The 27676-nt window shown below is 38.4% G+C and overlaps 1 protein-coding gene across 7 annotated transcripts; it reads right to left on the minus strand.

Annotated features, from left to right (window-relative positions):
• Positions 1-341: 341 nt before the first annotated feature.
• On the minus strand, positions 342-27045 carry gramd2aa (GRAM domain containing 2Aa). 7 transcript variants are annotated; one of them, XM_056375251.1, is made up of 14 exons: positions 26734-26872; positions 19505-19589; positions 18504-18692; positions 17810-17914; positions 12302-12359; positions 10562-10880; positions 9279-9382; positions 8588-8686; positions 6428-6499; positions 6274-6330; positions 5075-5252; positions 2822-2915; positions 2031-2135; positions 342-1442 (listed from the first exon to the last, which is right to left on the minus strand). In XM_056375251.1, exons 3-14 carry the CDS (start codon positions 18527-18529, stop codon positions 1439-1441), a joined length of 1221 nt encoding a protein of 406 aa, XP_056231226.1. In that variant the 5' UTR covers positions 18530-18692; positions 19505-19589; positions 26734-26872; the 3' UTR covers positions 342-1438. The 7 variants fall into 7 exon arrangements, with proteins under 7 accessions (XP_056231226.1, XP_056231225.1, XP_056231229.1 ...); XM_056375250.1 differs by lacking the exon at positions 26734-26872 and adding an exon at positions 23871-25478; XM_056375254.1 differs by lacking the exon at positions 18504-18692.
• Between the last annotated feature and the right edge of the window lie 631 nt (positions 27046-27676).

Here is a 27676-nt window from a genome sequence, read left to right on the forward strand (position 1 = left end):
CAGGTGACTCTTCTGAGGAAGACAGCAGTCGAAACGTGTGAAGGTAAAATAAACACCTTAAAGCACTTGTCTATCAATGAGAAAAAGGCATAAATGTCTGGCTCTGCCCCTTCATCTGGCAGAAAACCATTGCCACTCCATGTGCAAGTTGTTGAGGACTCTGTGCTTCTGCCGACATTGTGTTCCAGTTTCACAATTTAGCCTGAATTGTGCAGGTTCCTTAAATTTGCTAAATTGTTGGGAGTCAAGCCTCTTCATGGGGGTCCTCTGTGTAGTGACAGTATGACAGGATGTAATTTCAGATGGTAAAACCTTGGCTCCCAAAATGACCAAAAAATACATTAAAAGCCACAAATGTTTATCTACATTTTGTTTCCAATTTAATTCATACGGATCTGCAAACTAGTCTAACTAGGACTACATTTCACCCATATTTGCAAAATTAGTAAAACATCTTCAAAGATAAACCATCATCATCATCACACTCCGAACCTCAATGTGTCATTTTTGAGTTTTTGTTGACTTCATTTGAAATGTATAAAAGAAAAAAACATTCCTTTCACACAGCAGATTCGTACAACAAAAAACAAAAATTATGCATGTCATCTAACTATCTCATTCACATTACAGTTAACACCCATGGGTGGTGTTATCACTCCTGTATGTTGACTTCAGACACTAAAGTCATAACAAGACTTCCTTCCATAAATACTTTCAAAAAATGATAACTGAGTACCTATAAACAAGCAAAAAACAGCTAAAACAGTTACATACATTTGAAATAATGTGAACATATGTTAAAAAGTGCTTTGTCGCAGCTAGTTGTAGCCTTCCTACTAAGGGCTGTGGCAGCAAGATCTCACCAGAAAGAAAAACATTCAGTTTAGTCCACTTGTCAGTCAGAATATATGTCGCATGTCGCATATTAATTGATGAGTTATGACTGCTAACACCACTCACCTGAAATATCTTTGCTATCAGTCTTTTCAAGTAATTAATGTGTTGAATTATGTCTTACCTTTCCATCCTCACCTTTAGTCTCCACCACTGCTAAACTAAACTTCATCAGTGTTACAGAGGGTTCAACTGTAATCTGCTCTACACTGCAGCATCATGTGGTTAAAGATGAAATGTCTGTGTGAGGGACCGGTCATGGTAGACAATCATTATCTAAAGTAAAACCTACTTTATATTCAAAAATAAATAGACAGTCTGTTTGCATAGTCTGGAAGTGATCACTGAATAGGAACTCATTCCGCTGTGGGAAGGTCCGTAACATGCCCGGAGTCAGGTTGATGTTGCTCCTTTATGTGTTGCAGCTGGTGTGGGCTTTATCTGTTCTGGGCTTTAAGCTGGTCCTGGATCAGGGCATCAACAACTCCAAGCAGGGGAAGAATCAAAGACAGCCAATCTGATGGGTCACAGCGGAGAGCAGCGGTTACCTGGACAAGAAGAGAGCAGCCAGGTTAGTGGACTCTAATGAATAAATGGAGGGTAAACCAACAGCATAAACATCTTTTTTATTTTTTCAGGCTGACACTGATCCCATTACACACTCACACATATGCTGATACTTTACACGTGGAAACCAGCAGAATTTCAAACTAACTAAACTCAAACCTCCTTGTTTTACTCCTTTAAAACCCTAACCCTAAGCATGGACAGGAGCTGCAAATTAGCTTCAGCTAGAAGCCCTTTATAAATCATATCTGATAGTTATTTTATTGATGCAACAATATCAAGGTAACAGTAATGTCCCTTAAATAGCAGTGTTATCAAATACAATATAACAGATAATAATACAATACAATAAGCATAACTCATCTTATTACAAATTAAAATCTAATTGTCTCAAACCTTTGGTTTATTTTGTCTCCAATGTCTAAATCTCATCTTTCATTGCACATTAAATGTCCTTATTTTGTGCATATTAATGTATTGTCTTTTTTTTTTTTTCCCCCAATAAAAAAACAAACAAAAACACAAAAACAAACTCAGATGTACTGATGATGTTGCTGATGTAGTGTTACCTCTCTCTCAGGGGCAGATTTGGGTTACTGAGGAAGGACAGCTGTTGCTCCAGACTGCACACACGAAAGGCCAAGTAGCACGATGACAGGATGAGGAGAATAATACTGATGAAAGAGGAGGAGACACAGATAAATTCAGTTAAAGGTTTGAGGATTATTATGACATTTGAATGCTCTGTTGTGGAGGAAGAGAGCTGCAGTGCCTTCGATGAACACTGGGAGGCAGTGTTTGACTTGCTGTCAACATATTATGGCTCCACACTGTCCTTGATCAACCCTCTTTAAGTGTATGTCTTAAAGGACCACAGCAGTGTTTTTGCAAAAACTAAAAAGAAATCTAATCTAAAGAAATAAGAAAAAATAAAATCTACAAAAAATAAAATAAAAAAATAAACCTGCACTCTCCCAGTAATATAATATGTCATTTATTCATCTTTTAAGCATTAATATATAGAGTTAGGTCAGGCCACGGCAGCGTCCTGCTAAGCTAGAGTGCAGGTGGAGTAATGGCAGCATGATAGTCACTGAGACAAATTATTTGATGCATTGCGATGAATCTTAATAAATAAATTAAGTCTCATGACAGGCAACTTCTCTATGTAAAAATGCAAACTAAAAAGTGTTTTAATAGCTCTGCTCCGCTGTGTTCAGTCTGACTGTTTATACCTCCATGTTAATGCGCAGTGTGTGTGTGTGTGTGTGTGTGTGTGTGCGTGTAGCTGTGAGTCAGCTGTTGGAGGAGGTGAAGGTGTTGGTGTTGTTGTTGTCTGTGTGTCCCTCTCTATACTCACAGGAGGGTGAAGAACTTGAGCAGCTGGTACTCCATCTGGCCCAGCTCTGCCACTGGCTCTGATAAAAGACCTCTGTCTGTCTGCAGAGCTCGCTCTGTCACATGCACACACACACACACACACACACACACACACACACACACACACACACACACACACCATAAACCATTAACAGTGCTTGGCTTGACTACACTACATGTTTCACTTTTAAAAGTGCTGGCCCACCTGTTAGTGTACATCTGAACACATTTGGACAGCGCTCTCTCACAGCTAATGGTCTGACAATATGCACTCTGGAGCTCACAAATGAATCACGGTATTTAGGCAGTCTGATCAATTATGCCTCTCAAAGCGTACATGTTGTTGTTTATACATATGTAATGCTGGATATTGCAATTAAATCATATTAACACTGAGCTGACAGATCCCAGCTGCTGCCTGCAAAGGTTGCCATGATGAAAATGAAACTTTGTGGTTGTCATGGGGTAAAAACATAAATAGTTTTAAGACTATAATGTTTTTACTGTTTGTTCATTCATTCTTCATTATAAATAAACAGTGAACGGTATACCCTGAGCTCATTATTATGTCCCTACATCTCCATTACTATTGCATCCTAGCTGACATACCTTGCTTCTTTTGGCATGGGTTCTATATATGTATAACACAGGTAATTACATCACTTCCCAGCCGTCCACTCCACTTGTGAGCTGTGATGATAATGTACACAAAAGCTCACAATGATTAAATATCCAACTACATTAATGTAGGCGAGCATTTAGAAATGTTTTAAGGTCTGTCAGCATACAGCTGATAAACTGTCCTCGGACAACTTTGACAGCAGACATTGTTTGTGATAATCTCCACTTAATCTGCATCCGCCCCAAGCTTTTTAATACAAGCCCCCACACGATTTAATCTCCATTTGGAGCTTAATGTGTGTCATTGCGTAAGAGAGACGTTGCCATCCAAAAGCAATTACTCTGTCTTTTGCTCTCTCTGGCTCTCTGACACACACAGACACGCAATATTCAAATGAAATGAAAGATACACACACAAACATATGCATCCACTCAACTCAACACTACATCTATGTGTCACACAATAAATGTGATTTGATGAAAACAAATATTCACACCATTATCCTATAATGTAAGTGACATTTTGACGATGCAACACTGATTTTGTCCTCACTTATTATTCACCTATTGCTACTTATTACCTGTAAAACTTTTCATGGATTACCACTTCCTTAACAGGCAGAATGCCTTAAATCTTTTACTCCCCCACTTATACTTATACTACATCATTTTATCTATTTTATGTTAATATTATTTTGGTAATTGTTTTCTTTCTTCTTTTTAAGTTGTACTTTTAATTTCTACGTCTTTCTTTAATTGTATAGAGACACTATGTGATCGTACACTCAAAATGAACTTACTCACTCACATTTTGGTTTACAGGGCACAATTCTCTTCAAACTAGTTATTGAATAAATCCTTTCAGGGCTCTTGTTGACGCAACTTTTTTTTTTTTTAATCAGTTTCAGATAATGGTGACATCTTGTACAGACATGCTTCGGCTGCAACTCTAAAATCTCTTGATGTTGTCCACCATACTGCTCTCAGGTTCATTACTGGTGATGCTAATAACACTCATCATTTCATCCGGTACAAAAAGGATGGATACCTGGAACTAATTACAAAGCACTTTGTGTAACTGTTGGTACCTCTTGGTCATTTTAGATTCTTAATCTCTAACATTTAAATTTCTGGTTGCACCTATTTTATTGATTCTTGTCATTACATTATTTATTAATTGTATTCACCTGTTTATTCTAATTAATGTTCTTTTATTTTTATCTGCTTGACATCCTTGTAAATGAGGGCTTTACCCTCACTGATTTACAAGTTTAAATAAAGACATAATAACTGAAAGTATCGGCCATGTTATAACTCTAGTACTGTGTTAACCAGGAGCAAAAGGCACATTCAAAACTGCCTTTGAATTCGAACTACTTTTGAGGTGCAGCTTGATTTACCTGACTATTCATCGACAGTAGCAACCAGTGATGTGGATATTTCTTATAATAAACGTAAACATAAACCATGCCAACAACTTTCAGCAAATTATTTGCAACCTCCAGCCAATCAGTTCTAACAAGAACCAAAAAGTGTGTGGCCTTGGATAAAGCCTTGGACTTTGTATCCATACTCTGACACTGCATTTTCACTGTATGGATCGTTTTATCACCTTCCAGCAGCTGCTCTGATTTGAAGGGTGTGTCTGTGGCGCTCAAGCTGCTGGTGGAGTTCCCCAGGAGGTCAGGAAGGGAGGAGGACACAGACACCACTGAGGGTTTCCTTCTCCACTTTAACACTGATGGGAATTCGTCGACCACTGGGAATTCGTCTGGAGTCGGGAACTCGTCCTGTGGCACAGAGGGAAGAGGAGGATGTATTGGAAAGATAGGGATCCAGACTAAAGGAAGTATAGGTAATAGGTAAATAGAATCATTATAAATGTTGGTAATCCATTAATATACACACATGGATTTCTCACTTTCTAATAAACCATAATTCTGCACTTATAAATGTATGTAAATGTACATACCTAGATAATAAATGGATTTTGGTCCAGACAAGTGGTCCAACAGTCATGGGGATTTTTCACAAAAAAGTTGTTCTTATTAATCGTTTACAACTGGTCTATAAAACATTAGAAAATTATGTTTTAATTATTTATAAAGTTGTAACTTGATGATTTATTAGAAAGTGGTACCATTCATTTTCAAGCTCTGAACGCCTAGATCTCTATTACGCTCAATGGGAGCCTGTATGAAAGCTATACTGTAAAGAGATATTCAGCAATATTCTGGATATTTGGAATATACAAAATCTACATTTATTTCTTAATATGATTTGGTATTATGAATATAATTCAGGCAATTTAACATTTTCTAACTTCAGGATTAGCAAAGCTTTGTAAAACCATCACAATATGCTGGCAACGTGAACAAACATCCTTTTTTCTTTGAACACTGTCAGCATAGATTAGAGCGTGATCAAGGATGAGCATGTTAACGGAAATTAATTATTCCTCGATACAAAAGCTGTTCTGTCGCAGAGCGGCCTATGGTACACACACAGAAGGTGACTTCACAGAGCTCTTTGATAGCATCTTGCCGACTCGGGGGATAATTCACTGCAAGGCTGCAGCTGTAATACAATGATCTATTGATCCTGTCTGTGTAAGGAGGTAAGTCAGCCTTCAGGTCAGGGGTAGTTGTGAGAGTTGTCAGAGGCCTTTAAGCCAACATGAAACATGAGAATGAAACGTTACAGATAGTTCAGATTGGATTACGAAATGTTCCACTTTGAGCTTTACTTTTTTATGGTTTAATGATGGTTTATGAAAGAGCTTCTCTCTGTGAAAGACAGGTTGTCACTGACCAGCGATAAGGTCGGCTCCTCCATAAACTGCTTCAAGCTCAGACTCTTCCCATTGACCTGGAGAGGGAAAGGAAATCACCCCTTCACTTGACATGTACAACACACAGTATATAGTCTGAATGAAGAGTATGCATGAGTGTGCACGTCCTCTGACCTGTAGGTGTGTGCAGATCCTGCGAAGGACGTCATAGACGCTGTCTCGTGATAGCAAAGATACGAATACATACTGAAGAAATAAAAAAAGAGAAACAGTGACATAAAACTCGTGTTGATGTTTTCTTTATAATTTTCATTGTATTGTGCACAGTAAAACCTGAGAACAGTATACACGGAATAAAAAAGATTTAAAAAAATCAGTATATTGAAGAATAAAGAGAGTTGTGTTAATGTCTATCTGCATGTAGAACATTAACATGACTGGGCAAGGGTTAAAATTTGCTAGAAATAATTTGGGTGAATAACACTTCAGGGATTCAAAAGCTTTAATCTGGGGCACAAAGAGGATATTTCTCTAATCACATTTCTGTTCCAGTTTATTTTCTCATGAAAAATGATGAATGGCAGGTCAGTGACAGCTTACCCAAATATCTCTCTGACCTGGATAAATTTCATTGTTATCTAAAAAAGTATTTAGGAGCTTTTGAAACACTGTGTTACTGTGTGTTGACTTTTATCAGATGTTTTTATCCACGTCAGTTCATAAATGGTCCTGCTGCATCTCTCATGACAGTCATGCGGGTAAATGAGATGAAAAATTACAAATGAGCCTGAACTTTGTTGTTACAGACACAAGTTGTGAACTTTTTACCTCATAAACAGAAGACCCAACCTCGGTCATTTTTCAAACCTATGCAGTATAGTCACACTGTATAGGGGCATGTATTTGTGTGTAGTTATGTAATGCATATTACATAATCATGCAGACATACAGTGGGGTCCAAAATGGGAAAGTAGTCTCAGACTTTTGGACCCCACTGTATAAGGATAGAGATATTTGTCCTTGTAAGGTATGAAACACATACTGCATGTCTCACATGCTTTGACAAAGGTGATTCTTTGTTGGGAAGCTGCTGCTCTGACCTGCTGCGTTGGCCAGGGGTTGATTATCTGCAGTTTGGGCTGATGGGCTCAAATATTTATGTAATATTTCACTTATTTGCTCATTTTATAGCAGTAATATTCCAACCTCATATGTGAACGACTGTTTGACATTGCTGATTGACGGGCTGAGTTAACATGTAACCTTAAATAGAGAAAGAGGGGGGAAGCATGTGACCATCTGAAGGTGAAGACAGAAACCTTATATGAGGACATTTTGCATGCATCTGGAAAACTAAGTGTTATATAATTCACACATAGTATAGCATCTTGTGTGGTAAAAAAAAAAAATCAGCCCTGTCATTATTTTTTATTAATAATTAATTGGGCACTTAAAAACATGTATAACATGCCATTTCTGAACTCTGTGATTCCCATAATGCTGAGGTATGGGTGTGCTGAGGCAGCAGTCTGCATGAAGTATATGAAATATGTCGTTACAACTAGAAACATGCAAAATATTCTGTGATCCATTGCTGTGAATTATGCAAAAAGGTCTGCCAATGGTGTGAGAAAAAACAACAAGCATCAAAATCAAGTTCCTACAAAACCCTGTCTGATGGTAAACTTAAGGAATCCAAATCGCATCATGTGCTTGAAAGAGCACTATTTGCCTTTTAATTTGGCTCTGTTTATATGTTCCTATCTGAAAACAGGACTGCAAAGAAAGATCTTAATTTTTCTGCTTCTTTTCACCTGCCAATACCTGTACCATCATCCATATGAAAAGAATAGACAGAATTGAGCTGTAAATTGCAAAAATGCTAACATACTTGTGTTTTTGAACTTCTCCAGAGCCCAACTGGGTGTTGGGGGTGGGAGGTTTTGGATGAATCACAGTGTTCATTTTGTGTTAAGTGGTGTAATGATACATTAGATTTTAAAACATGCTAATATTGCTTATCGACTAGCATTATTTATGGGTTGTTGAGGCCAGAACAGAGTTTGAAAAGACACATTATGTCTTTGGAAACACCACCACCTGATGACAGGTTGAATTTGACGTGATAGAAAGTTAAGAGGCCTCTCTGAACGTTGCTGTAATGGTGGAAAAACCCTTCATTCTCTTGTGCTGCCAGGCTGGGACTCTACTCTGCGTCTATCTATAGCATGGTGTTGTTTTTTCCATCACACCTCGCCTGGAAAACACACCACCCATGCTGCGCTAATCAGCATAAGTATTTTAATTCACAGTGACTGCGATGGGAGTGTTTACCTTCTGGCCGGTGTCTGTGGTGATAGCCAAGCCATTGGGCACGAGGCCCGCTGTTTTGTGCTTCTTCACCAGCCTCACAGAAGCGACAGGGATAGCCACCTAGAGAAGATGGAAAAAAAAGGCACAAAAATAACAGAGACACTCAGATCTGAGGAATCAAACTTAAAAGCAAGACGATGAGAAAATGGTAGGTAAAGGAAAAACACCAGTGCGTATTGAGTAAATGGTGACAGCAAAGACAGACATTGAAGTACACTCAGGAAACACCCCCAAAGAAAATCAGTAGAGGACATGAAACGTGTCTTATTTTAGTCAGAATGTAAGGAATGCAGTCTGAATAAGAAGCTTATTGTCACTAAGATGACAGCAGAGGTTTAGTTTTAAGGAAATGAAGGAAAAAGAACAATTCACAGCATATCAAAGAGAAAATCACATAACTTTGAGGTTAAAGGTTCAAGAAAGTCTACCTGCTCTCGGTACATAAGCTTAAATCCCAAACATGTAGAGAGGTATTTTCTATGTGGTAGAATTAAGACTGTGACACTGGAAGCCAGTCTGTAATCCTGACTGACTTTCAGTTCAATAAATTGTCAGGTTGTCCAACCAGCTTGTCAGATTGTCACCCGCAGTCACTTGGTTCAAGGTTGTCAGTCATTTTGAGTTTATTAAGCTGCCTGTCAGTCATTCATACCTTGATGTCTTTGCCAAAGAGGTTGGCACAGAAACACAGCCAGTTTCTGGAGATGTACAGTCGGCCTTGTAGAAGGATATCTCTGAGAAGAGCACAAGAGTACACTGAGGACAGAAGAGAGAGAGAGAGAGAGAGAGAGAGAGAGAGAGAGAGAGAGAGAGAGAGAGAGAGAGAGAGAGAGAGAGAACGATATTCTTACTACAACTATAAACTGGACAAAGAAAAACATACAGGTTTAATAAGACAATGTCAGATCCCTCAAACTGCTTCACTATTAATCAATTTTATAATCATTCACCTCTAAAGTTTCACATCATAGGGTTTATTTTCATGGTTTCAGGTTTCACAGAGCATCAAAGGTTATGATAAACCATGCTGAAGTGTGCGAACAGCAGAATTGATACTGTGCAGAAGAAGCTGGTTGTGCTGAAACCTGACAGTTCAAGTGTTAATCTGAGTTTAATCAGATTCACAGACCCAAAGGGATAAGAATCAAGGCTGGATACAAGTCAAGAGCGCCACTTCAAACCAATAAAAAGTACAAGAAAAGCAAAAATTACAAAGAACTGCACTGTACAACAGTTAAAAGGTTTGTTCAATGTGGCTTTTGGAGCATGAATATTGTTAAAAATACCTATATGTTGAAGCTGCTGACACCTTCTACAGATATTAAGAATTGTTGGACATTTTCAACTAAGATTTTGCTTTTCCACCAGAATCTTTACTGTTACCAAGGTGGAGAGATATAAATGAAATCATGGCAGGACACTGAAAATACAACAATTATATGAATTGATAAAATGTGCATAGACAATGAAATATCAGTGTAGATTTGAAGACTTTACCTTTACATGGTCAGAAAATATTTCTAATGCCCATATTTTTCAAGAGCCAAACGGGAGGTGTTAAAATAGCTTGCTTTATTCCAAACCCAAGCAATACATTGAATTCTTAACAATATAAAACAGACAAATAGTAAATCCTCACAAATGTAAAGCTGGAACATGGGAACTTTAAAATTTGTGATTGATTTTGTTTGATAAATGACTTGAAGATTAATCAGTTATCAAAATTTCCAACTGAGTAATCATTTCAGGTCCAGATCACATAGCCAATATGTAATATTCAATAAAAGGACAATATCAGTCTCATGTTAACAGCTTGCAATCAATACAAATGCATAACAGGAAAATGAAATGGTATGAGTGAAGCTGAAACATGAATAATAAAACAGATGTTGCAGTACAAAACACAGTCTTAAAGTTGGGTAAAAAAGACAGTACCTTTCATGAGTATCTCATCCTTGGGCACGCACTGGAACAGTTTGTGGTACTGGGAGTTGTACTTGCTGACAGTCTGTGCAGAGGGACAGGGCAGAGTCATGAGCAGCTCCTTGGCGGACCGGCCTGCCTGCACAGCACTAGCACCGCCGGCACCACCAGCCACTCCGCCACCACCGGCCACTCCTGCTCCGCTCGCCGCAGACACCACCCTCTCCCTCAAAGGACGCGAGCTCTGCACCAGGCTCAGCACGTTGGCACCGTACACACACACACACTCGCGCACATCCAAGGCCTGGAGCAAACCGCTGCAAGACACACACTGTTCCCCTGTCGTCAGTCAGTACGGGGCAGAGGTGGACGACTGCCTCTGTGCAACTACCTCTAGTCTACATGCACGTACAAACACACACCTGGCTCTAATGTGCACACCTACATCTACATCTACATCTACACACACACACACACACACACAGACTACTAAAGAGTTACAGCAGCAGCGCCTCAGTTTACAGCCACTGAGCTCTTTCTCAGAAACTACAAGGCTCTCTTTCTCTGTCTCAAATACACCTCCAGTGACTCTACACTTTGCAGCACCCAGCTGACACCCTCCCTCTCCTTCTCCCTCCTCTACACACATACACACACTCTGCCCTTCATCATTCTGAGCTGAAAAAAAAACACACTCTGGCACACACAGGCACTCTGCACTACTCAGTTGAAATCCTTTTCTTCCTCTGCCTTTTGCCTTTCCTTCCCTCTATCTGTCAGGTTCTCCTCCTGTCTGTAATGTCAGTCTGTGACACCTAGAAGTGCTCGCTTTCCAAGGAAATTCATACACTCTCCTCCCTGAACACAACAAGAGGTCTCATTCATTCCCTGCTCTCCTCCCTCACCTCTCAAACTCACCTCCAGTCCTTGATATCGCTGCCACCACAATATTTTTCCCTATTTCTCCATCCTGTCCTGCATCTCATCTATCTTTCCTTCAACGTGTGTCTGCTCAGTTTGCTGTTGTCTGCAGCTCCTGTTTTTGTCTTTCTATTAATAGCTCATGCTAGAGCAGCTTCTGTCCTCAGTGATATGGTGCTTACAGTAAGTTACGGTAAAGGGCTCAATCACCATTGTGGGCAAGCCCGGAGATGATGGTGACTATTAATGTGATGTTGCAGAAAGTGAAAATTTTGGCAACTTAACCCCCTTTATTTTACTACTCATGATGTGAATTTGTTTTGTACTTTAGTCTAAAGTGACAGGTGATGATAGATGAGAAAATAAGGAGGGTAACTCACAGAAAACAAAGTAAATCCAATATGCCAATGCCAATAATATAATTTGTTCTCCATTCAGCTTTATAAATTATAAATGAGCTTGAAAAATCTCACATTGGTCATTTTTCACATATTTATTAGGGCAGCATGTCATTTTTGTTTTTGGCTTGTTAGCATGCCATCATATATGATTTCTAAAAGATAATTAAGTAAATAAAACATTCACCAGATTGCAATCACATTTTGGCATATTGGTTGCAGCTTTTTGTCAGCTTTTGCATCCAATTTTAAAGCCACATATCAGTTTGAAATGTATTTAAATAACTGAAGAATTGAGAGAGAAATCACAAAATAATCTCCTCAGAGGGAAATTGGCGTTTTAACAGGTAAATAAACTGTTTATTATAGATTATTATAGATATAGAAACATTTAGGTAAAAGTTAATAACTGGCTGTAGGAGACCAGACTCACCGAGCCCCTGTAACATTTCTTTACATCTTCATAGGACAGGTCTTCAATCAGTTGAAACCTGTGATGGAAGGAAAAATACACTTAGAATTAACATGACACTTCTTCACTTGTGTGTTTACCTCTCAATAATGGTAATTCTGCTGAGCGCAAAATATACCATTCATCTACAAGTCTTGACAATGCACTACTGGGGACAAAATAAAAAACAAAAAAAGCCTACCTCAATATATTCATACAATCACAATTAAAGGCAGATTAATACCTTAATCTGGCTTGTAGAAGGCAAAAATAGTTCTTGGCGGCATAACAAATGGTGGTTAGCTTGTGTGCATGTGTACAGTATAATAATAATAATAATACATTTTATTTAAAGTGTGTATCTCTCTGTGTATGTCTATGTGTACATTGCATGAAAATCCCAGCTGGGTCACAGCTTCCACATGACAAGTTAATCATCGGCGTGTGCATAACTGCAGGGAGATGAGGGCTGTCACAAAACAACACAATCAAATATTGAGTTGTTTGAACACAAATAGTGACCATGCCAGGAGATTATCCATGTTGTTCTTTTTATAGTCAGAATACATAAAAGAACACACTCACACACACACATCACTGGCATCACGCTTGCCTCAGGAGGAATATTCAGAGCAGTGCAGCAGATGTCACAGCAAGATACTCATATCTATTGCTTATGCAGACAGAACCATGCAGCAGATAATCAGCCCTTTAAGGTAAATGGCATTGAATTGAATTGCTGTCACAGTTAAGATGCTTTAAATAATAAGACATGTATGCTGGAACAATAAAGTCTGAATGGAAGCATGTTTCTGAGGGATTATTCCCTGACAGAGACTTCCCTCTCTTCCTTTATCTGTCTGTGAGTGCCAGGTGATTGATGGTGAGCAGAGGACAACGTAACGCAACACTGATATGAAAACACTCCTGCTCAAGGAGATACTGATAAAACAGAAGCACTGGCAGAGCCAAATTGCAGCTTTGTGTGCACTGTGATGTATTGACTCACTCTGTGGAAGCCATTCTTCATAGTGAGGAAGAGAGACAGCCATCAAAACGTAGATGACAGTCAGAGAAAGCAAGCAGAATCCAACAGCAATTATGTGAAGGACACAGGAAGATTGGGTTGAGCCTCAGTCTTTTAGCACAGTAGCCTATTATATACTGTATTTAGTATCAAGTGCATATTTAAGGCACGTTGTACAGGACTACCGTTTTTAAACAAGCCAACTGGATAAAGCAACTACATTACTAAAAGGTGCAAAAAACCTTTAACTCAGTAACTTTACCCTTAGTTGGCGAATCTGAAGCTGCAAAACGGACACGAACCTGTGTGAAATCAAGGACTCACTGTTTCCAAAATTAACACCAAGTAAATCAGTTGCTGTTATCATACAAGCTGCATATGTACCATGCTAGACCAACAGAGACGTTGACAGCCGTAGAAACAGTAACTAAGGGGGGCGGGGCTTAGCTAACGGTCCATTGGCACAAACTTAAAAAAATAACCCTTGATAGCCTCACTAGCTAGCTTGTTAGCACGGGCCCATTAAAGTTTAATGGGCCCGTGCTAACCAGCTAGCTTTAATGATTAAAGCTTTAAACCAACGCAGCATCAAGTGAAAAGTATAAAGACAAAGAAAATCATTTCCTACATTTCATCCTTTCACCCTTGCTGGTTCTTTCAGAATATTTCTAAACATAGCTTTTCGGCAAGAACCTCTATCATAATATAATAGCACCACATTTGTATTCTCCTTTACTGTATATAGCAAGGTGCCATTGTGTTAAAATGTCCTTCAATGTAGCTTTAGTAGCAGTAGGACTGTCGGATTGTCCTCTGGGTAAGAAGATAGTGTGATCTCTGTCCCCAAACAACCCTCCCTGACTGCTTCTTTCAACATTGCTCTTTCTTACAGTGGAAATTAGTCTGTCATGGTGACATCCAGATAATTATCTCAGAGGAATGATCAGTCTACTTTGAACTTCAAGAGTGAGAAATCATCATCATCAGAAATGATATTGAAATGGAAACTGGATCATGCATCAAATAATATTCATAGCTTTGTTTTAGTTTTCATTTTGTCAAGTGTCTTTTTACACTGACTTGAGGCAACAGAGCTTAGCATCTTAGCATATAATATAATTCTATTCATTTTCAAAGTTGAAAGATTAAGAGATGGCCAACAATAAAATTAAATTCTAGCTGAGCCTTATGTCAAAGTGTGACAAGGCAGCAGTTTTTAACTTAACTGTTAAGTAAGAGGGAGAGAGTGAGACTTATAAAACATGGTGAGATTGAGAGTGAGATATACAGTATATAAAGAACAGAAAGTGCTAATAAAACAGTGCTTATTACAGACCAAAGTGATGAGGAGAGTAGGAAGAGAGGATAATAAGCTGCTTAGATTGTCTCCTCCTGCTACAGTGTAAGGCAAAAGAAAAGGTAGAAATATGTTTTTTTAATCTAATTTTACAAACACACTTTGCACAAATGATACAACTGCACTGTGTCCAACATACAGGGGTTTGACAAAATGATCTTAAACCGAAGGTCCACTTACAGTACTAACTTTCAACTGTATGACATGGTCTTTGTCAGCAGACAGTTTACTGAAGTGTCATGGAGACAGATGTGTTGACATGAAACTTCAGTAGCTGTTTTCATCCGTAGCACTTTTAGGACTTTTGTGTTTAACTTGTGTTAAGTTTAGCACAATTATTGCTATGAAAGCAACTATTGAGCTCACATGACAACAGATCTATTTCCATGACAACTAAGCAAATTCATGTGACGTGGTTAAAAACCATGGAAAATTATACTAAGTGGACCATAAGTTTGGATTGTTATGTCAAATTACTATTGTCAAAGTGAAGTAGAATGTCTTCCACGATTGTTGTACTGGATTGTAATATATTGCACAGATGTTGCTGTTATTGTGTTTGCATCTGTATGAAATGTACACAGTACTATACACGAAGTTTCATTGTGTCCAGGTGAACATTTCTTCAGTCATTCATCTATTCACCCGAGCAGGGTTAAAGTGTCAGGGAGCAGAGGGGGTTGACAGATGCTATAGCTCTGTGTGTGTGTGTGTGTGTGTGTGTGTGAGTGTGTGTGTGTGTGTGTGTGTGTGTGTGTGTGTGTGTCAGATTGGGATGAGGCTGTTGTTTACAGCAGAGCAGTGCAGCTGTGACAGTGCTGCCAACTATCCTGCCAGATCTGCTGGATGCTTTATATCACATATTTTTCTTTAAAACAGCTAGCATCCTGTATCCATCCAAGACTTGTCTTTTCCCTGCTGTTAAAAGTGAAAATATTTCTTATGTTACTCTCCTGTTGCACATTTAATACATTTTGTTTTTCCACTAGAACATCATATTGTGGAGAATTTACTTACAAAATGTACTTTAAATAAGTAAAAATAGTGAGATTTATACCTTAAAAGGTCAGAATTCCCAAACAATTTCAAAGCAGTCATAATGAATTCAGAATCTATAGAGTAATCCATAACCAAGCTAAATTACAGCAGAAATTAAGTCATTAGTCAAAGTCAAAAACTACCCCTTATTTAACATTTCCAACATTTGATTATTTTATGTAGATAGTCAAATTCATCATTTTCCCCTATTAAAACCACCCTCCTAGAAAAGACATCCCATTATCTTGTGACCATGTTATGAACAATAGTGCATGTGTGCTGATCTTCCAGCCTGCTGGTTGCTGCCTATAAATAGGATCCACAGTGGCTCTGCATTCCCAGGTGGAGGAGAAGAGAGTGATTATTAAAAACAAAGGACGCTCTGTGGGGACTAACTGGCTCTCTAGTCCTCGCTCTCGCTCTCCATCTGTCTCTCTCTTTTACACAAGATCCAGGTCTTAATCAATACTGCTGATGCATCTAGGTGTGTGAATAAAGAAAACTGCTACAGGCAATTCCCACTGTGCCGTTAAGAGAGCTGTGAATGCGGTGTGTCACGGTATAGGCCTTTCTACAAAGGGTATGAACACGGTCATGCTGGGATAATATGTGGGGAAATCATGGACACTTGTCAAAGAGGACAGCCTCAACGAAGTGTCACTTAAAGTTTACTTTTGACTTTATTCCAAGGGTTTGAAATTGATTCACAGGCCCAAGAGGAACCATCAAATTTTCCAGCTGAAGTAAAAACATGAAAATCACTAAAGCAGGTTTGTAAGGTTTTCACACAGCAACAGCAACAAAGCCAGGAGGCTCTGTGGCATGTACATGTAGTGAACCTGTCTGAGTCCTCCACATGAGGAATAATAAGGCATAATAACCTAAAAAGGATCAAAAGACTTTGATACACAGGTGTAGTTATGACATTAAGGATCAGACTATTCCCCTTATGAGCAAAGCAAAACGTCGCCTGCTACAAGTGTGTGTGTGTTCATGTATACGCATGCGCCTCGTCCATGTATTTCAGTGCCCTTGGCTGAGAGGCTGGATAGTGAAACTAATTACGAGCTCAAAGAATCCTAAATTGAATCCTAAATTAGAAAGCGAACACCTCCCATCGGTGGGCCGGTGTAGCAGTGGACTCCCAGTCAATAATTTAACTGGAGGAGAAGAAATTGGGACTGAGAGATGTGGATAGATTCACTATGAGACAATGAGAGAGACAGGAATGATGAAGGATTATGGGAGAATTTTCAAATAATCTCTTGATTTTAAAATCAAACTATTAAATTCATAGATCAGAGTTCTCATTTGAGACAAGACTTATTTTTTTAAAGAAACACTTCAAACAAATGTGGAAATGAAGTCACTGTTTTGAAGCATTAGTCAAGGTACCCAAACAGTTTAAACACTTACTTGAACAAACCTTTACAACCTGAAATACTGCATACAGCACCAGAGGAGGGTCAAGGTGAGTTGGGCACAAAACAGACACACTACTTGCTGAGTGATTGACGTTTGCATAAAGCTTTCAAGTCCCTCCCATTCACTGAGTATACCAGCACACACCATGCTTCAGTGCTAAATCCCATCCCAGGACATATTCGCAGGATTACACTGCTCCTGCTTCGAATCCTTCTTATATAACACACAAGCATATTCATGCACTCTGCCTGCAGTCATACACAAACATTGTGCATATGAATATCTATCACGGAAATATGTTGAAATTGATTAAAACACTATATAACTAGTTTAATTACAATAATTTACTGCACATTTTACAAACTCATATATTTACTCCCAAGGCCTTTGGGGTAAAGAAAAAATGTCCTTTGTAAATCTGTGTTTGTGGTTGCTTTGTATGCATTTCTCTGCACATATTTGACCATTGTTTAACATCAAAAACAGCTGAAACAAAAGCACAAAATAAGTGCTGTGAAAATAAATCTCCTAGGGCTGTAACCCATGACCATGCACAGGATACAGATGGCGTGTAGGGCAAAAAGAGCCTGGAAAGACAGCAAGTATTGCAGAGCAGTGTGTTGTTTGTGTGTGTGAGATTTGCCTGAAGTGGCCGTGTGTGTCGTCGTCCTTGGAGGGGTCCAGGTCCTGAGTTGAGAGCAGGCCTGTGTCTTCACTCTGCTCCTGCTGCTCTGTCATGTTCCTGGCCCTGAATACACAAACACACAGCTCTAAGTTAGCAGCAGGCACCAATCTCTGCTGGACTTTCATGTACACTTGTAAAAAATTATGTTTGTGTTTGTCTCAACGTTTGGCTTCAAATAGACCTCTTCCCAAAAAGCTTATGGGGCAAACAAGTGGACTCTGTCTTCAAAATCAACACAGCGGTGGTGCAACATTCAAAGTCTGATTCTCCTGGTTTACATTAAAAAATCTCTATTCAGCAAAATAAAACTGTGTTTGTATTAATGGGGTCAATGTCTGCACTCACACAGATGTCCACAAAGAAATAGAGCAACTCAAAGGTTGTGCAGATGGCTGACCTGATGTACTGTTGTGAGCTGACTCAAATATTTTTTTAAAATGTTTTACACTTCACACTGAAACTTTGCAGGACCAAAATGTTGCGTGAAACAAACTGCTACGAAAACCAAAAGAAGTAGAAACCAAGGATATGACCATAAATTGTGTAATTTCAGATGTTTTCAAGCAGACACTTACATTTCTTCCTGTGGGTGGTGATTGACACCGAGTAGAGCAAAGTATGATACACTAAAAATAACCAAAAAACACTCAACTCAGACTCAGAGAAGGAATGATTCATCTGAAAATCTGTGGGCTGTCAGCTTCATGTTTGCTGTGATGGATTATGTGGCTCAGGTCATTTTAAAGGCTAGGTGATTCTGCTTTGCATACTGTTTGAAATGGCAGCAAATGGTTTTCTGTTCGAGGGGAAAAAGCCTTGCCATCTCCATCTATATTGGGACCTTAAAAGCAATGGAAAAACAGATGTGAACACTTGACGAGATCATACCTTTTTTGTTTTTTGTACAATGTGAAAGGCAGTGGTATTATTTATTACTGTTAGCTAACAATTTCAAGTGTTTACCAATTACTTTTATGTAGCTATTTTAAGCTAGCTACTGTTTCAATTTCAACTATTTCAACAGTTTAGTTTTAGCAACCTTTACTATTAGCCGTTTCATATGTAAATCAATTACTTAGCTAACAGTTTTATCTGTTTACCCAGACAATGTCACACTATGTTAAACTATTTTAACAATTTGTGTTTGACTTTCAGTTAATTACATTTAAATTGTTTGTCCAATACTTTTAGCTAACTACTTCAAATGTTTAACCGTTGCTTGTTTTTAGCTACGTTAACTAATCTGTTACTTTTAGCTAACTAGCTAGTTCAACTGTTTATCCAGTGCTTGACCTGTCAAGTTTACCCTTTACTTTTAACTAACAATGTTAATGGTTTGTCCATTTGTTTTAGCTAATTCTGTCAACTGTTAATCCATAACATTTAACTTCCTATATCATCCAGCACTTTTAACTGTCTATTTTGACAGTTGGTGAACTATTTCTACCATCCATTACTTACAAAGCTATAAAGCTATAAAGCTAAATTTTCAAATGTTTATCAATTACTGTTGGCTAACATTAACTATGTCAACTGTATATCCAATATGTTTAACTTCTGATATTTATCCAATATTTTTTAACTATTTAGTTCAACCTTTATAACTATTTCAATTTTCATTTTAGCTAACAATTTCAGTAATTTATTCCTCACTTGTAGTTTATGTTTCATCTTCCCAGCAGCCCCCTGGCAACTGTATCTCCTAGGGTACACGTACCCCTGGTTGGGAAACACTGATCTGCATGATAAATAAGAAAGAACAAGCTGGTATTACCCTATAAATGTTTGTTGTGTTGTCATATTACAGCACAAGTACAGGGAAGCTTTAAACCTCACCTTCACATCAAATGTTTCTTTCTTTTCAAAATGCACACACAAACACACACCTGCCCTGTGCCATATTTTCCTCTGGGAGAGGGGAAGTCGTTACCACCTGTTCTGGTATAATTACAGGTGCTGATGGAAATAGGCCCCTGCATGCAGTTTTTCCAATGTATTATCTCTAATTGGCCAGAAGCTTTACGTCAGCCCCTGACCTGTTCAAACAACAGGGGCTTCCTGGTGCTAGAGGTTACATTTGACTGGTTATCTGTGATCACAGAGGGGTGAATGGGAGATGAACGACCTGTTGTAATAGATAAGAACATGTTTGTGTTGTAGGGTCTTTTCACCTTAAGCCTGAGGTTAAGGGATTCAGGAGGGGTATCTGACCCCAGATGTGAACCTAAGGGTAAAATGAAGGCTCGTGGTACTACTGCAGTTCACTTGAAAACAGTGTGCAAAGGATATAGTAGGCTTGTAGTTGTGCTTGACTACTCTTTGAAAGGAAATGGTTGGGTTGGAGTATTATCATGAGATTCCAAAGATCACTGGTGAAGATATTCCTTAAAACTGTACTTGAACTAATTTGCATGAAAATAACTTAGAGTGCTCTTATTGAGATAGCAGAATACTTCACTTTGTAGCTTTGGATTGTGTCTTTTCTTGTCAACAAAAGAATCCTGATTGAATTTAAAAGTGGGGCAGGTGCAAACTTGCAAAATGTAAATAAATTAAGATTTTTCAAGAGCCATGTCATTGATTGTGCAGGTTTCAGACAATTAACCAAAAAAATAATTAGATTGCTGCCGCACATTTTCTTGTTGAGGTAGGAAAAAAAACTCTTTGTGACCTTTTACGTGACAGCTGGGAATTTTTTAACACCAGACTGTGTTCTTGTCTGGCAGAGGGAACAGACTTTGTATGACTCTTTGGTTACCTCATTCACAAAATATATTTAAAAAAAAACTTATGAAACACATACCAGCCCTGATCATGCAGTCTTCAACACAAACAGCCTTGGGATAAACATTCTCATTATGTCACTGAGTTTGACCATGAGGTTGTTTCATCCAAACTGGGTGTTATTTAGTCTGAGTGGGTTTCCTAGAACTGGGATTAAACAATTGATCAAAAAGTAAACAATGAATGTTGCCTCATCTACACCACAACCTGCAATTTTCTCTCAGACATGTTACTATGTTAATACATCTGTCAGTATGTTATTGTTTGCACTTGAAACTCTAACTTAACTTTGTTGTTTGCCATACTGCTGCCAAAAACGATGAGTTCCCTCACAGTACTAATGGACAAATAACCTAATTTTCAGGTTACTCCTGTTTGATACTGAATTATTTAGTTAGCAAACTGTTTAGTGCAAGATGTTGTTTCCTATTTGGCAATGTGATCGGAATGTTATACACGCAACCAAGTTTCTATGAGGCAAGAGGTTGTTAGATCTCATAGTCAATGAGCAAATGGATCTGTCGACCAAAATGTGCTCCCATTTCCTGGAGAAAATACCTGTGTGCTTGTGAAATTATACAGTAAAACGGTTGCATGTGATGGATATTTCTTTCCTGCCACTGCATGAGAAAATAACCTCAGGTCAGATCTATAAAGATGGTCAGGTGCTCCTGTAGAACATTATAGAAAATAATAAATTAATGGCTGGCAGTGTATTTTTTTCCAGCTCAAAGGGGGAATTTTTGTTCTACTAGAAACATACCATATAATCTAACAAACATGTAAGAAACACCTAATAGCTGTCAGTTTATGATTAATTATTCACAGCTCTGTTTTTTAAATAAAACTTAATCTATGTTGAGAAATCTGAAGAAAATGAAAATGCTGATATATTCCAGGGAAATAGAAATTTGAAATCACAGGAAAACCATTCATTCCACCACTGTGAGGCCAGAACAGAATGGAGTCATGACTGAGATGACCAACCACAGGGCCTGTGGGGTGACAGGGCAGCATGGCCATATCGACCTTATTGGGGCCCACGGAGGTTCTGCTGAGGTCTAACTACATGAAAGTTAACTGAAAGGCTTCAACCAATCCGTCTCTCCTCCTCCATGTCCTTCTTTGTCTCTGGAGACAAACATTTTGTGCTGTCACAAGACATCCTCCAATCCAATAAACTGTAATCTTGTTAAGGTTGCTAGCCACCGGGATTGTTGCTGAAGAATCACTGCACTCTCTCTGCGTCCGGTCGCCCATTTCCAGAAAACCTCTGCCACTAAGTTGGTGTTGTTGTCACAATCTAATGTCAAGTCCATTTTTCAGGCTACACTGTTCTATATCAGGTGTGTGATGCCTCCCACTTCATGTACACATACATTACAAGCCGCTGACACTGTCATTTAAATGCACTCTTCCTCTTTGCCCCTCATTGATCACAGGGGCTCTTGTGTCAGGTCAACAGAGAGTATCCACATTGAGACATATGACTAAATCACACATTACAATAATTGAGATGAGTCTTCATTAACTCAGTCCTCAGTCAAGGTCACTAACAGCCAATGGCTTAGGACTGTCAAGACAGCAGGTACACAGCTTTGTAAGCAATGCGGGCCACTTTGTTTACAGTGGGTAGTAGCAATGGTTAAATATGTCTAAAAAGCTGAAAGTGGTTTTGTCTTATTATGGGACAACACTAAGTCGTCTGCAGTCTGATGTTGGTCTTTTCACAAACACAGACAATCTATGAAACAGAAGCACACCCTTTGGACTCTGGGATACGCTGCTTGAGTCCTCCTGAAATAACCTCCCCATTGTGCAAGAACCTCAAAACAGCCTTTGATGACAGATGTGCGTTTTTAAGTCAGCACCAGGCTCCAAATGTTCTTCTTACTGAAGACTACATGGAGCACATTCATTAGCCTACTGTTCAGTGTGAAATCTTAACCAGATTTCAGGGGAAAAGGAGTTTTGCAAAAAGCTAGTTTCTGGTTAAGTGTTTTAGTTGTATCATAAGGGCACAAATCATAGTCATTTGTTCATTTTAAAAGCATATTAACACTTCTGTTGGGAAATAGCAGGCCTGATATCACTAGTTTAAGTAACATTACAGACTGACATAAATATAGTATTGTGTTTCAACTGTCAAAAGTCATTAGTTTTACTACTTTACCCTTGACTACATATACACCTGGCTCCTGAAATGTAGTACATGCTCTCCCTCTATAGCACTTTGAATATGCCTTTTATTATTAAAAGCAAAAATGACGTCAAGTTTGTCAACAGAAGCCAGGTTAAGGTCGGAACAGAAGCAAATTTTCAAGATAAAAGTTGAAAATGATTCACTTTTGGAATAAATGCAGAGTCTACAGCGCAACAAGGGGCAATACAAAAATTATTTATATTGAATCACACTCGCTAATAATAAAATGTCTAATGAGAGAAATGACACAATTCTATTCTGGTGTAATTCGTTATTGACTAATATTCTACAGTACTTGAATACAGTACTTGAGTACTATGAATTTAAATAATAAAACCATATCATACTAACATTTGGTTCGAATTTGTTAATAGAACTGCATAAAAATGAACTTATTAGACTGCCCGACTCTAGTAGGCAATTGAATTTGCCTTGAGAAAGATCAGGTATGGTTGAAATGTCACTCATATGATAAAATTATTGGAGCTTAGTGTTCAGTTATCTTCACTTTTATTCAGATTTTTGCATGCATTCATTAGACAGCTTTTGCTGACTGTGACCAACAATTATTTTCTTTGCCAATTAACAGTTTTATTGAGTAACTGATTAATGTGCGAAGTCCACAAAACATTTCCTGAAGACCAAAGTGATGTCTTATCATCTATGATAATGTCTTGTTTTGTCTGACCAACAGTGTAAAACCCAAAGATATTCAGTTTACTGTCAAAAAAGACCTAACTAACCAGCTAATATTCACATCTGAGAAGATGTTTGTTAAGCAGTTTGCTTAAAAATGACTCAACATGACTCAACATTAATTTTCAGTCAGTTGACTAATTGATTAACTGGCTAATGGGTTCACCTCCAATTACTGAGCATCATTACCCACTGATTAAAAAAGCCAAAACAACATTTTCATGCTTATCCTGATCAGTGACACCCATAACTCATGACTAGTGCTTTTATTTTGAAATCTTTCTCGGAAGGCCCGCACTTCCTCTCGCTAGCTTGTCACCGGGTAATGTCTCCTACCTGTAGCTCACGAGCTGCCGCGACGTTGACCGCTGTTTTGTTGCTTTGTAGCGCCACGTAACTCCTCAGGTCTGTGCAGCATACCTCGGTGAAATTATCGTACTTTCTTTATCCACGAAGAACTGACAAAAAAAAACCCCATTAAGCTCCAGTTCGAAGAAGTCGTTAAAGCTGAAGCAGAGAGTCGCGCTGGCGGAGCTGTAACCGCCTCTGAAGGGTGTCCGACACTGGAGAGGTGGGTTGAGCTTACCTATAGCCCAGTGTGGGCTGTTTACTCACTGCCAGGGGATTAAACGGCGGCTATTTTCTTCCCACAGTTTCCCAGAATAACCTAACGAGCGCTCATTAAATACAGCTGCAAAACTAACCGGAAAAATACTGCCAAGGCCCTTTTCTGGTTTCACTTTTAATTGTGAAATTCAGGTTGTTCCAACAGAAATGTCTCACTTGAACTTGTTTTGCAGTGATATTTTTTTTTTTAAACAGGTCATAGATACTTCAAGTCGAGGATTTTGTGAATTATTTGTATTCCACAGGTGTAAAAACAAGAACAAACTAACATTATAAGGCAACATTTCAGTATTTGTAGTGGTGTAAAGTAACTAAGTACATTTACTCAAGTTAGTATAGGTTTGAAGTACTTTACTTGAGTATCTGCTACTTTCTACTTCTACTCCACTGCATTTATATCACAGCTATTTTTACTTACTCAAATTAAGGTTTTACATTAAAACTCTTATAATATACAATGCTTTGTTAAAAATTCAACCAGCAGTTCAACCTCAACCTTTTTGGGTTTTTTGTCCTGACACTAAAACTTTTCTCCTACTTTTCTACCACACTACATTTCAGACAGAAATATTGTACTTTTTACTCCACTGTATTTATATGGCAGGTGTTGTTATTATTGCATTGAAAACATGATAAACTCAAAAAATACAACACTTTGTTAAAGGTTAACCAGCGGTTCCCTTCCTGTTTCCCCCCTTACAAAGAAGCAGTGTTTTATTGTGTTTGTTTCAGATGTCCATGAGTTGTTAAACTTCTCCTGTTGTTTAAATGTTTTTCAAGTTATTCAATATTTAATATTCAATAACAACAAATATTAGAGAAAAGTCTAAAAAAAAAACTGAAAACAGATTTGTGTATCAGAATTTGTTTTATCCTCTTTCTTGTGCCATTAGTCATCTCATGATCTCACAGATTTATCTTGTGACTCTTTGGAGGGGCCTGACCCTTTCATCGGGAACCACTGGACTAAACAATGTTACTGTAAATAACTGCCTCCGTGTGAGGTATTGGCTGATGAATGTTGTTGGCAGACAAGTAGATGACAAACAATGTGAACTTATTAACGTAGTGAGTTCATATCTATGGAAAGTATTGGAGGATTAGTCTAATAATCGTTATTCACAGAAAGTTATTTGATGATAACAATGTGTTCATGTACACTGCTCAGAACTTCTTTTAAATGTCTGCTTATTTAATGATTTATTATTTTATTAATTATTTGATCTCATTTTACATTCATGTTTTTAATGTTTTTCATTTTAGATCAATTATTTTTTCTTTTATGTTTTTATGTTCATTTTATGTCTTTTCTTCTCATGTCAAGCACTTGGTGCATGTCATTTCTCTGTTGTTAAGCACTTTGTGCTACCTTTCTTGTATGAAAGGTGCTATACAAATAAAGTTTATTATTATTATTATTATTATTATTATTTATTTTTATTATTATTATGTAAAAACCTGAATTATCTTAAGTTTTCGGTGATAATAAGTGAGCAACTGTCAAACATAATGTTGAGCTCTGGTAAAATGTGATGGTTATATTATTATTCATTATAGACTAAATAAGGGTAGAGGAAAAAAAACATTGCACTCAACCAAAGACAAAAAAAGAACTGAACACTGTCCAAAAGCTACAAAATGAATCACACACAGTATAGACTAAACAAATAATGATGGAAAAAATAATAATAATAAAGAAATCTCAGTACACAGCTAAAAACATTCAGCCACTTTCCATTCAGTCATGTTGAGGACAGTTCAGGCTCTCAGGTTAAAACACAGAGGCACAGTCCTCCAGTTTGTGCAGTTTGCACATGGTGACAGAAAAATATTGTAACCCCCCTTTATGAATTATAAAATAAAATTGTGTAACTTAACCACAAACCAAACACTGCTACAAATGTGGATCATATTAGCTTCACAATGCCAGTTAGCAGCATTTGAATCACATCCAATGAGAGCTGAATCACCTGAGTCCAAACTGCAGGTGCAAAAACTATTTAAGTCTGGGAAACAGGGTTTTGCGATGTGTAGCGACATAACGACGCTGGGCTCAACGTCATGATGTCTGTCAATCTGCACTGCTGACATGTTTATCTTAACCTGCCCTCCATGTTTCTACCCATTTGATACCGAGGAGCAAAAACACTTCAATCGCTTAAACTGGATATTCTTACTGCTACTGTATATAATAATATATATTTTAAAAGATCAGTATTTATCACTTCATTGTGACTGTCTCCCTGCTTCCTCTTAGTTTTAAATTAGATTTTTTTTTGCATATTTAAAAAATCTACATCTTGTTTTTCACTGAATGTTAAAAAAAAAAAACATGAGGCACGTCTTCCTGATATTAGCTATTAAGTTTGCACAATCCACATCTCATTTGGCTCAGTTTCAACATCCTTCTCTGACACATCTAACTCACATTTTTTGCGTCTCCTGCTCTGTGATTGGCTGCTAACTGAGCATCAATTGCTTTTACCTGGATTCACCTTGTCAGCGTAACTCATGACAAGCACACCAAATATTCAGCACCTTCCATTGTTCCTGCTGTGTGCTGTTGACTGACCTGGCTCTGCTGGCTGCTATCCTCTGACTGCAGTTACCATGAGGCTGGCGGTAGTTGGGGAGCTGGTAGTATCTGTCCTGGCCTGGGGCCTCGTCGGCGGGCAGGGCCTTAGGGCTGGCTGCGTAGATAGTGCATCCCATGAACACCTCCTGGAAGGCAACCTTAGTGTCCTACAGCGAGCGGAGGAGAGCCGTCCTCAAGGTATCCTTCCTGTGAGCGGCCTGTCCTGTCCTGATGCCAGCCAGCTGCTCTGTGGAAAAGCCACTGGCTCAGCACATTGCTATCTTAACCCCTCCTTCCTTATGAGTCTATCCTGCAGCCAACCTCGTCCTCTCTCTCTCTCTCTCTCTCTCTCTCTCTCTCTCTCTCTCTCTCTCTCTCTCTCTCTCTCTCTCTCTCTCTCTCTCTCTCTCTGTCTCCCTCCCTCCTGCCTCTGCAGAGCTGAGAGCAGAGAGGATAATCAGATTTCACATTTACACTCAACAAAATCATCCCCAGCGTAATCACTCCCTGTCACTGATGTTGCATTATGCTAATGCACAGAGCGTACTCTCAGTTCAGGAGCATTAGGGCCAGTTAAAAATACCCTAACTTCCTGATAGAAGTGAATGCCACAGCAGACACAGATAAAGTCTTAACAGTGTGTGTTCGTTAACTGATGAACTGCTGACAGCTGGTCAAACACACAGCTTGGGCTGCAGCTAATGATCATTTCATTTTTCAATCTATTACTGTCTGAATACGGTCGGAAATGAGTGACAACTAATTTTCCAGTGCCTAATGTAATCTTCAAGTTGTTTAGTTTGACTGACCAAAAGTCCAAAACTGAAAGATACAGTATTCAATTTAAAATAAACCGTGAAAGTGAAAGTAAACATACGAGAAGCTTGTGCCAGCAGATGAGGCATTTTTGCAGGATTATTGATTTAAAGGTCGCCTCAAA

This window comes from Seriola aureovittata, chromosome 1 (assembly GCF_021018895.1).
Source record: "Seriola aureovittata isolate HTS-2021-v1 ecotype China chromosome 1, ASM2101889v1, whole genome shotgun sequence".
In the NCBI taxonomy this organism is placed as follows: Eukaryota; Metazoa; Chordata; class Actinopteri; order Carangiformes; family Carangidae; genus Seriola; species Seriola aureovittata.

Bases quoted from the DNA above. Each gene is read 5' to 3' on its own strand.
- gramd2aa (XM_056375249.1), bottom strand. From the start codon at position 26,873: ATGGGATGCACTATCTACGCAGCCAGCCCTAAGGCCCTGCCCGCCGAC. The intron at 17,915-26,733 runs GTCAGTCAACAG...TTGTGTATTCAG, and splicing joins ATAGCAGCCAGCAGAGCCAG to GGCCAGGAACATGACAGAGC. The intron at 9,383-10,561 runs GTACTGTCTTTT...TTCTGTCCTCAG, and splicing joins GGATGAGATACTCATGAAAG to TGTACTCTTGTGCTCTTCTC.